Below are 12129 nucleotides of genomic sequence, written 5' to 3'. Positions count from 1 at the left end.
TGGCCTCCAAAATGAACGTTTGAGTAAATGCAAATAGAAGGATATATAGTTAGCAGAGTAAGATACAGATTTGTAGGTAAAATAAGTTTTAGTCTGTAGCATAAACATCTCCTTTTTCTTTTAAAAATCAAGAAATGTTTATTTAAATGCCTATTGTGATAGTCCCTCTGTGGCTTTAAAGATGACAACTTGAATGGCAATGGCCAATCTTCTATTGACAAGCCATTCTGATCTTAGCAGGCCATCTAATATGTGAAAGTTTACGCTGTGCTGCCAGTCTTGGGAAGTCAGGATTATCTTTTTAACCACAGGGAGACACTGGAGTAGGACTTTCACAAATATTTTTTAGAAAAATGGTTTCTGGAACTTTGTGACATAATGCTCTTCCTTATAGTGCAACCAGCCCCCAAAAATCTGTTGTGAGTTAATGTTACTTTATCATAAACAGCCTGTCTTTGTAATGACTTTTCGTTTTTTACAAGACAGATAACAGTTATGTAATTTAACTTGGAATAAAATTTGTAATTACTGAGTTAACATATACACATATATACACAACCTTATATCGTTTCATGCAGTCCTTTTTTGATCGTCCAGGCACTGTAGAAGCTATTTTTTCCCATCTCTCAGGTGTATTCACTGGATACGTCTTCAGAGCTTGTTCCAAAAGTTTTTGTTCTTCTGTTGTCCAAGGTATGAAATCTATACGTGGACCTAAAAAAGTTATTTGCAAAGCCTCACAGTAGGAGTGACTATTTGATGGAATAGCATAGTCAGACTCAGGCTCATCTCCTAGATTAATTTATTTATTAAAAAATATTATTTACATTTTTTATGTGCAATTATAAATAAAAACATTTTTGGCTTGGTTTAGATAATGAGAGTTTTATTTCAGATGTATATCCCTGCCCCACCTTTAAAAGAAAAAAAAAGGGGGGCAGTAAAATTACTCGCCTTGTTTTAAATACAGGCAGCTGCTAGTGGGGAAAAAAGGAACCCTCATGAATTCCAAGTTTTTATCTGGACCATATTTAGAAATTGCTTAAAGAATTTTATCAGTGTTCACTATAAATTTAATACTGTTGGTTTTAAATTGATAGCAAGACAATCACAAATTTTTTGATGTAGTAGAAATAGAAAAATCCCAGATGTGTATTAGGGAAAATGTCATTTGCCTCTCCTCTGTAATTATAGGTGATGGGAAAAAACTAGACATTTAAATTTTGTGCCCTAATGACCTGTGTAAAAAAGTAATTTATGAGGCACCTAGGTAGCAACTGTTTAAAGCACCAGGCTTAGAGTTGGGAGGGTGTTGGATTTATATCTGGCCTTAGCTTCCCAGTGATGTGACTGGGCAAATCACTTTACTCCATCTATTGCCTAGTCCTTACCAATTAAGTTATTAGGGTTTTTTTAAAAAGTAATTTGCAAGTCTAAACATTAGGAAATATAATAGTTATGAAAATAAAATAAATAATCATTTGAAAGAGGACAACAAATTTGCTTATATCCAAAATTCCCCAAAAAGCCAAGGACTAAAAATTTGCAGTGAATGGAAATGCTTTGTGTTGTTCAATCAACTGAACATTTTATGTTCCTAATATGACAACTATAGGGTCTACTTCTAGAAATAAGAAGAGATTTTTAGTAGCACAGAGATGTAGATGTACACATCAATTATTTTCACCTAATTAAAAAGAAAAACCACTGTTACCTTCAAACCGCTCAGAAGGTGCTGCACCGTCTGAATGAGGCACAACTCCATGTTCCTTTTTAAATTTATCAAATGCTTTTTTGTTTATATCATCTTTTTGATGAGGATCTGAAGAGAAAAAAGCTTTATTTACAATCTGATATTTCACATTCAGTGCTCATGCAACAATGAATTCCCACCAAGATTTTTTAATTTACTAAAATGTACTTGGATTCCCCACAATCAGTTTTTTCCCCTTAAAAGGATTCTCCAAAAGTTTTAAATACCCAGTTTCTGAAGACTCTTTGCCTTGCTGATGACATCTTTTGCAGTTCTTTTTATTCCAGAAGAAGAATGCAAATTCATATAGTTGGCAATAACTTCCCACCTATGGTAAGATAAGGAAAACAGCAGCAATATTGCTTGGATTTTTATTGTAGTAAAAGCTGTTTACAAGATTAGACCAAACTAGACAATCTGGTTTAAATGACTACTATTAATTACTTGAAACTACTGCCAATATTTAACCATTTTAACAAAGCAGCTTTAGAAATCACACTGGAATTTAATTTATGAGAACGCAAACGGCAGTTTAGGATGGGTGGGTCTAGGTTCATGTCAAGGGGGTTGCTATACCTCTCCAGTTTAAAATAGTCCTGAAATATGGACTCTTGTTACTAGGTTCTATTGTATTATGAAGAGTATTTTAGTAAGAGGTACCTTGAATTAGTCCCAGCAGGGAAGAGATTCACAGCTTTAATTAGTAACTGCAAGTCATCTTCTGACCAATTTTTACCACCACTGCCACCTCCACCAGTTGATTTCTCAGCACTCTTAGATGCTTGGCGGATTCGAGCCTCAGCTTCCTCCTTCTCTTTCCTTATTTGCTCATTTATTTCTTCTATCTACATGAAGGATAAAGTTATTAGTTAAAAGTAATAATTGTACTAGACAATGTCTAGTATAGATTTAATGGTAAATTATTTAGTGCTGCCACTACCATTATCTTAAGTTTTCATGACTGGTTATCATCTAGTCAGTCTCTCTTCCTGCCTCTGGCTCTGACACCCCCCAACCCCCACTTGCTCTGAGGCTAAAGAGAAATTATGCAAGTTTGCTATCACTACTGTGCTCTCTCTAGAGCTTCTAGGTGGTCTACCTCAATAATCTTTCTTTAAAATAACTTCACCTCATTCGATTGTGCCATCTCATCCTCTTGGCCTCCCTCCCTCTCCCCTCCCAACGTCTCTTAATCCCCATTGAAACTAGTCCTCACACCTGTGCACAGACCCTGCTCTTTATCAATTCTAAAGGGATCTTGTGCCACAGATCACAGGCCTCTCCATTAGTCCTGCAGCTTTAAATGCACATAGTCTGTATAGTGTTATAGTCTTTCTAAAGCACATGTCCCTCCCATATGCTGACAGCTATACAAGGCTCATTTTTTAGTAGCAAAACCTCCAATCAGCCTCATCTCACATTACTCCTGAACCCAGACTCTAATCAAGTCACTCACCCCTACCTCTCCACTTCCAACTAAAAGGTCCTCCCTCCATCTTTTAACACCTATTTTGCCTTAAAAACAGCCTTCCAGTTTCTCTATTAAACCACAAATGATTCATTGGCTCAGCTTCCTTCCTTCTCTGAACAAAAACAGTACTTACTGTATGTACTGTTTTCAATACAGATAGGCTGAATAAAGTAAGAGAGCCGGCCCTGGAGTCAGGCTTCACAGTCACTTCTGGCACAGACTGGGCAAGGCAACCTCAAACAAGTATTTATTATGCACCTACACGGCAACATCATACGAGGCACCGTGCATGAAAACAAAAACTGAGACCATCCTGCATTTTCAAAAATGTCCCAGGCAACTTTCTAAAACTGGCATGGGCACTGTACCCCTAACCCAGGCAAACTAAACAGGCAAATCCCCTTGTTCCTTTCTGTCCTTGTGACTACTACCCCAAGAACATCTGATAACTTCTATAAGACCCTGAGATTATTATCATCTTTGGATCATTCTTTAGATTAGTGGTTCCTAAACTTTTTTGGCCTACTGCCCCCTTTCCAGAAAAAAATATTACTTAGACCCCTGGAAATTAAATTTTTTAAAATTTTAATAGCAATTAATAGGAAAGATAAATACACCTGTGGCCATCACTGCCTCCCCTGGATTGCTGCAGCACCCGCCAGGGGGCGGTGGCACCCACTTTGGGAATCACTGCTTTAGATTGAGATGGATATAGAGATGCACCTCCAGGCTACACTTTGATATCATCAGGTGTATCTCAGACATCCATCTGTCCTCTGAGCTAGGAGGGCCACCCCCTATTGTCTTCAGGCAGACCAAAACCCCCACAGCTTTTCCATCCACACTGTTCCCCACCCACCCCCCCCCCCGCCCGCACTCCCAAAGAACAGCTCTCCATCTAGCTGTTCCACCTTGCTATTCTCCTGGCCATTCTCAATATTACTTTCCAAATGAATAGATCTCTTTTTACTTTTAAGCTAAGTTTGGAGTCTTGTATTCTTGCAAAAGGTATCCTTCCCGAACCCAGAGGTCCACCATTGTACCCCACAACCTCTGGTTCTCCTCTTCCCCATAACAAAACTATAAACTGAAAAATAGTTGAGTTGCATTGGTAGAAGAAGTATCTTCACTAGATGTTACCAAAATCAATGAAAAAACAGGCTGGCATGAAAAATTTCCCCCCTAATTATTTGATCTTAGCAAAAATCTTTAGTGTCTGGGATAGTGTTAAGCATTTCTTTTGTGGGTACACTGTGGCAAAGCACTGGAGTAGGAGCCAGACCTAAGCTCTTCCTTCCTTCCTTCCTATCTTTGTAACTCTGGGCAAGTCATTTAACTTTTGAAATTCTATTTAATATTTACTTACCTATAAACATCTTTATCAAGCTGATCTACCTAATAAGGGTTTAATGGTGCAGATTACAATCCCCATCTGTGCAACTCTTGTTCATGTGATCCAAAAAATCCTCCCCAATGTGTTTGGGGGGGGGTAGGGGGGGAAGGGTCATAGAAGAGGGGAGGATCTTCTAGATCTTTTAACACTGCATGGATGTCAGTGATACCTACAGACTTAATTCTCAATATAAATGGACAACCTACTTTTCTCTTCACATATCTTTTGGATGTCCTTTATATGTTGCTGTTTCTGTAAAATACTCTGTAGGTAAGTATGAAACAATCTACCTTCTTCCCTCCTCCCCCTTAATCTTCTCAATTACCATTTGGGTGACCTTTGCATTTAGTTCTTTGAATACCATGGTATTCCATGACTTATTGATTGTAAGATATAAGGTAAGAGTTAAAAAAAATTTTTTTTTCTTTTGCTTGGAAAAAAATGCAAGATTATGTTCAAGAATCCCATGCCATCTCAGTTTTGAAATCACCACAAAAGTATGTTTAAAAAATATATAGAACTTTGATTTAGGGATTAATGAGTTAATTAAAATTTACCAAAGGCAATCTAATCTAGTCCACTCTCATATTGAATTCTGAACTCACTTTTTTTCTCCATATACACTTACTTTTTATGTATGTATGTGTGTAATCAGATGTGTATATACACACCATCTACATCCCTCCCCCATCTTATATGAATGAAATATTATATCAGTGGCTTATCAGAGCAACAAGCTTTCATTCATTTAGTTTCTCACATGCAGACAGACTGAACTCTTCTAAGTCATTTATACAAAATAACTTAGAGGTGTACGCACACATGCATAAATATATGAAATTTTGAATAGCCAAGGGATATATGCTGTTGTTTTATCACACACATATATGTTGCTTTTATCAGACTTCCTCTGTCCAGCTTTTCTAGCTGTTTTCTTTAGTTTTATTTTTACTTCCTCATGAAGCACTGTAGAACAAAGTATGGCAGATTTGTGTGATACATAAAAATATATACTTTTGTATATACACACATATATACATAATAACATGTATGTTAAAAAATGTAGGAAGTTCTACAGTCCGAATACAATCAGCATTATGTCGTCTGCAAAAAGGCACATCTGGAGGACTGCTCATTTTTGAATGGACATCCTACATGCTGCTGAAAAACACTTTTGACAAGCATAGGCCTCACTGGTCTTTGCCTATCAATGAACAATGTTATTTCCATTGTTAAATCTTTCAAGGGCTCTCATGCTTTTGATACATGCAAGGGGGGGGACCTTGTTAGCCTTTAAGGCAGCATTTTGCCTTATTCTTTTCATACATTCACCAAAGATGCCCTCCATGAATTTGCTCTCAAAGATTTTGTAGATAGTAAATTACCATTTGCGTTGATAGTTATTAGTATTTTCTCAGTTGTCTTTTTTTCAGGTAATTATAAAGTCTATGATTTTTTCCAAGCATTTGAAAACTAGATTCTTATTTTGTTTGTTTTCTCTGCCAAGGAAAATGACCTTTGCACTGGAAATGACAGAACAAAAATAGCTAACAAGGAGTTGACATCGAAGGTAGGACATAGTAAAGTGACAGGAGGAATTCAAGTCACCTTGCCCAAATGAACCCACACCCTTGGATATTTTAAAAAAACTGGCACTCTCATATCTGAAAGACTGTGGAGAATAGAAGTGGTACTGCAAGAGACGAGAATAAGTACTCCTCAAATTTTCAAAAAAGGTGGTGAGAACACTTTAAAACCTGAAGGCCAATGAGTGACTTCAGTGAACACCTAGAAAGAGCAGCAAGTACAAAAAAAGCCAAGCTGACTTCATTGAAAATAGGCCATTTCCTCTCTTGACTGTTACCAAACTAGGTGGTCAGGGCCCCCTAACTGTCTTCCTACATAGCACTCTCCCTGTTTTGGTTCAATCCCTTTAGTCCTTTTTTTTTTGCACACAGTATTCTTTCCCTTCACAGTGCTTTGGCCCTGGCTATTCCCACACCCACATATAATACTCTCCTTATCTCCAAGCCTTTGAATACCCACCTTCTTCCAAGGCTCTACTCAACTACACTTCCTGAAAGGCCTCCCCTCCCCTCAAATATTGATGCCTTTCCCCTTCTATGATGATTCTGAATCTACTCTGGATGTGATCGTTTACATAAAGGTGTATGTAGATATGTCTACATTTTGTATATGCATATATATACACATCATGTATATACATATGTGGATTTTTTAAATATACTTACTATGTCTTTGCTTTTTCTTTGTGTCCCTTAGCTTAGCACAGTGCCTGACACAGAGTAAGTACCTGATAAATGATTTACAGATAGAATTTAGCTAGATTTGAGTAAGGCATATGACAAACTATCTCATACTATTCTTGTAGAAAGGATGGAGGCCAACTAGACAATAATACAGTTAAATTCAGAAGTTAAAAATGGCTGGACTCAAAAACTAGTCATTCAAAGTTTAATGTTAACTTGGCAAGTCTTCCACTGAAATGCCCCAGGGATCTACGCTTAGCCTGGTGCTTTTTCACATTTTTAACAATAATTTGAATGACGGAAGATACACCTATTATTTGTAGTTGTTTTCAGACCACTCGTGGATTATTGTGTTTTATTCTCAGGCCCACATTTAAAAAGGGCATGGATAGAAAGCATCTGAAGGAAGGCAATCAGAAAGATGATGACCCCTGATCCTGTGCAACATGAACATAGAGTAACAGGAATGAGGAATGTTCTTCTACAGAAGAGAAGATTTCAGGAGGTATATGAGAGTCATGTTCAAGTATCTGAAATATTTATATGGAAGTGGGATCAGACTTATTCTGTTTGTTGACACAGCAGAAACAGGAATGATGGGAAGAAGTGGCAAAAAAGGCAAATTTAGGCTTGATTTCCTTTTGTTTAGTTATCAAAAAGCAAAACAGGCTTCTGGAAAGCATTAGGTTTGTCATCTCTTCCATCCTCCCTTTCCCCTGCTTCATTAGAGGTCTTAAAGCAGGGGCTAAATGACCACTTCTTGGGAACATTAGAATTAGGTTTCCTTTAAGGTAGGGAAAATGGTCCCTGTGAGCTTTAAAATACCTGGCCACATTCAAAAATGTTGCTTCTACCAGACTTCCCCTAATGCTCCTGGTTTATTTCAGGTGTTCTAACTCTTTTTTTTTTTTAGTATTATTTTTACTTCCTTATGTAGCACTGTAGGAGCTGTGATTTAAGAGTCTTGAGTGTGGTCACTTCATTCTTACTGTTGGAGAAAATAATTAATTTGTCAGAGAAATTCTTTACATGTCTTTTCTCACTTTTCTTTGCCTTTCTTTTATTTCACCCTGAAATGCCCTTGGGATCTTCTGGTTTAGTTGTGTCTCTGGTTAAGTTTTCTTTAAAAATTCTTTTTTTCTCTCTACTCACTACCATATGAGAAAACCCTGCTTCTTATCCTCCTGAGGTTATAATTTTACTAAGTTCTACAATGTGGGAACCAATGTTCCCTTTAGCTACCATCTCTCTCACTAATCTGGCTAATTTCTACGTTTCCTTTGGTCTCCTTGTGGGCAATTGATATGCACTGATGTTTGTTTTTTTAACCACTTCGAATTTTTCAGTGTCAACAATGACTAGCCAGAGTTCACAAAAGGATTCTCTATCTTCTTGTTTTGATTCTTCTAATTTGGTATTGATTTTGATCACTGCTCTAATGAATCAATGATCTGACTATACAAATACCTAATTCAAAAATGACTCTCATGTCACTAACTAGTCATTTCCTTTCTATAAAAATATAATTCAGGGGCAGCTGGGTAGCTCAGTAGATGAAGAGCCAGGCCAAGAAATAGGAGGTCCTGGGTTCAAATCTAACCTCAGGCACTTCTTACCCTGGGCAAGTCACTTAGCCCCCATTGTCTAGCCATTACCATTCTTCTGCCTTAGAACTAATACACAGTATTGATTCTAAGACAGAAGGTAAGGGTTTTTAAAAAAGTATAATTCATTTAATTTTTTTGTGATGTTACTTGTTGCTTATCCTATCCAACTGGGTGCTATACTGAACCCTCTTGTTGAAGGAGACAGTCATATTTAGGTATGAAGTTTTTATAGTCTATAACCTTTTGACTTTTCTAATTTCTTAGTCCTGAACACTGTTTTCCAACTTTTTTTTTTTTTTTTTTTTTGCTGCTCTTCTTCTATCCACCTTTGCAGAGCATTCAACAAGTATTACTATGTATTCCCTTTGTATGGAGAGTATTACATTCTTTAGAGAATTTCTCCATTTCTCCTATCCTCTGCAACAAATGTTAATATAGAAATTGCAATTATCTTTATGGTGGTCTTTTTTGCAAATAATCATTATAAGAACTGTAATACAAACTGACTTAAGTATTCCCATAGAATTGTTTCTTGTTGTCTGTGGATAAATGATAAACCAAATGGTAAGTCTGTAATAGGTCTCTTTGTACCACTGTTTTATTTTGTCTTCTGGTTTCAATTATACCAAGATTGTCAGAATTTATAGAATTTGTTTCCTCTTCTAGTACATCCACTAGCACTGGTAACTGAACGAGGCTCTTACATTTAAAAATGTATCAAAGATGCTTCTTTTCTCACTCTTCATCTCTTCCAGTTCATAGAATGCCAGCAGTACAAGTGGTGAGATGTAAAGATGGACAAGTTTAAGAATAGACCCACCCCCAATAAGTCCCATAAATGGAATATAAATAGCATCAAGAAACCGAGACCACAGAGATATGAGGTTCTGAAAGGGGTTGACTTCAAGTTCCTGAGAAACATGTTTTGTTTTGTTTTTTTTTAAAACCCTTGTACTTCGGTGTATTGTCTCATAGGTGGAAGATTGGTAAGGGTGGGCAATGGGGGTCAAGTGACTTGCCCAGGGTCACACAGCTGGGAAGTGGCTGAGGCCGGGTTTGAACCTAGGACCTCCTGTCTCTAGGCCTGACTCTTACTCCACTGAGCTACCCAGCTGCCCCCTAGAAACATGTTTTACTAAGAAATTAAATAGGAACTGAAGAGGATGAAGGCCAACAATGTCAAAGCCAACCATTCCTTAACACCAAGATTCCCAAGATCAACATCAGGCCCAGAATCACCAAGCCTAAGCTTCTAAAGTTATTGATGAACCAGTCCAAATATTGTTGCCAAACATCCAGGCCCCAAGATCACCGTGTGACTGACTGACTATAAGGTTGCCATAATCACTAACCCTAAAGTTAACAAGCCCACAAAATTGACACCAATGTCATAAAGCCCAATGCTTCTAAGACTCATAAGCCCACTTATTTCCGAGGCTGCCAAATTCACCAATCCCAAGGCAGCCAAACTAAAAATGGCAGGGCTAATGCCATTGGGACCAAGGTTACTAATCCAAGTCTTCAAACCAGATGCTTCATGACAGGGAACTGTTGTGTAATAAAAGGAGATAGTGAGTCATAAGGAGAAAAAACATTAAGTGCCAAAGTTGCTAATGTTTATTTACAAATCATCGTCTAAAAACTATTATTTTTTTTGTACCTTCAATGATCTTTTCTATCACCATCACTGCAGAAGCAAAACTGAGGGACGTTTTATATTTATGGATTGCCATGGCCAAAGGATTCATCACCAAGCTTAACTTAGTAAAATGGAAATAATAAAATTTTTAATGACTACCCCACAGGATTGTTTTTATGGAAGTACTCTGTAAATGGCAACTACTGTTAAAATCATCTCCAAGGTACCTAACATATTGCTAACCGTATAGCTGATAATGAATCAATACTTTGCAAAATTAAACTGGAAGCCAGAACTTGCCAGTTAAGTTACTTCTTAGAATTTGATAAATTATAAGTAATATCAACTAAGCTCAATTTGACTTAGTTCATGTGAATGAATTACAAATGCAGAAAAATTAAGAGCATATACATCTTTTTCCACCAGTTAAATGAAAAAATTCTATATATAGTGCATGACTCCACCAAGAATAGCACAAATAAAACCAGTTAAGCCATAGCTGCTCTTTAGTAAATTCATACTGTGTGGTTCACACTTTGATTGATATGCTAATGTTCAATTAAATCTGATTTTCAAAAATTCAAAGAATGAGCCTAATTTTCTTAGATAAGTGATGAAACTCTGCATAAAATATCTTCTCTTACCATAAAGATCACAATATGAAATGTGAAATATTGAAACCCCATATGAAAAAGTCATAATGTAAAACAAAGTTGGAGAAAAAATATCAGAACTAAGGTGAAAAAATCTGGCTGCACTCTATTGTCTGCAGATCTTCATCTCTTTCACTTACCTACATATTAATCTTAGAATGATCCTTAAGGGGAAAAAGAATCCCACTGGCTTTTGGCCAAGCTCAACAGCTAATACAGAGCTGGAGAAAATGATTCTGCAAAGTATAAGATTTATCTCATCTGTAAGGGGCAGTGGATTAAATGATCTCAAATAGTTCCCATCAGCTCTAAATTCCCTAAATGTATAAGCATATTTAGGAGACAAAGGTCAATAAAATAATTGTGTTATCAACTACATCCAACTAGTTCAACCCATCAAACATTCTGTAATAATGCAGATGCGAAATAAAAATTACCTGCTTTTCCACAGCAGCCTTCCCTTCTTCTTTTGTAGTAGACGCAAGAATTTCATTCAAGCACTGCAAGCTGAATTTTTAAAAGAAGCATGAAATTTTATCAAATTTATTAGAAAAATCTGACTTTTGAATAAAGATGTTAAATTTCACACAAAGGAAGCATCTTCTTTTACTACATTAAAAGAGCCCACCTCTTCATGTTACTAAAAGGGAAGATGATTTAATTTTATGTAACTATCACTGTAACTTTACAGTCCAGCAAAGCTGCTATTATTACAGATTTAAGTGTCAATATGGAATAAAAGTTGCTATTGTTTAAGCATCTAATTGCAACAATGAAGAAATCAATCTAAAACTAACCCAATATCACCATGCAATTTTAGTCTCTATTTTGTTCAACTTTCAAATCTCAGCATCTGCTATTTTTCCTGAAATCTATTTTTATATATTTGTGTATATGCATTTGCAAAACATTAAGTGCACATACATACACATTTGAACAATTAATATTGATTAGCTTGTATAAGTAGTATTGTTTCCCAGTTGAGATCATAATCATATTTTCACAATATATCAAAAGACATTTAGAAAGCAACATTAACTCTTTTAGAATTTAATAAATTAATAAACTAAGTATTATGGTTAAAATTTTAAGAGGAAAAAGAAGTTGGCTTTTTGACAGGGATCTACATACAGAAAAGTGGTGATCGTACCTTGTAAGTTCAAGACGATCACAAAGCTTTTCAATCTCTTCCATCATTTTAACAGACTCTGCTTCACTTTCTGAAAAATAATTCCAATTCTAGAAAGCACAAACATAATTTTGTTGTGTACATGTTTGCAAGACCAATTTAAAAGCTAAACATGAACCTTTGAAAATATTAGTAGTTTTCATTAGCTTCTGAC

General features: G+C 36.2%; 1 protein-coding gene across 5 annotated transcripts in view; it reads right to left on the bottom strand.

The window, feature by feature from the left end:
- Positions 1-12129, bottom strand: part of DNAJC2 (DnaJ heat shock protein family (Hsp40) member C2) — a 34908-nt gene that overhangs the window by 621 nt on the left and 22158 nt on the right. For 3 of the 5 annotated variants that reach the window (XM_044678641.1, XM_044678645.1, XM_044678646.1), the window contains 6 exons: positions 11937-12025; positions 11224-11293; positions 2414-2598; positions 1981-2081; positions 1715-1822; positions 560-714 (listed from right to left, as the gene is read on the bottom strand). In XM_044678641.1, coding sequence (XP_044534576.1) covers positions 560-714; positions 1715-1822; positions 1981-2081; positions 2414-2598; positions 11224-11293; positions 11937-12025 — 708 coding nt within the window. The remainder of the gene's footprint in view (positions 1-559; positions 715-1714; positions 1823-1980; positions 2082-2413; positions 2599-11223; positions 11294-11936; positions 12026-12129) is intronic. The other 2 variants (XM_044678642.1, XM_044678643.1) reach the window with 2 other exon arrangements.

Source organism: Gracilinanus agilis, chromosome 5 (genome assembly GCF_016433145.1).
Source record: "Gracilinanus agilis isolate LMUSP501 chromosome 5, AgileGrace, whole genome shotgun sequence".
In the NCBI taxonomy this organism is placed as follows: Eukaryota; Metazoa; Chordata; class Mammalia; order Didelphimorphia; family Didelphidae; genus Gracilinanus; species Gracilinanus agilis.
This window is presented reverse-complemented; position numbering and strand designations above follow the sequence as displayed.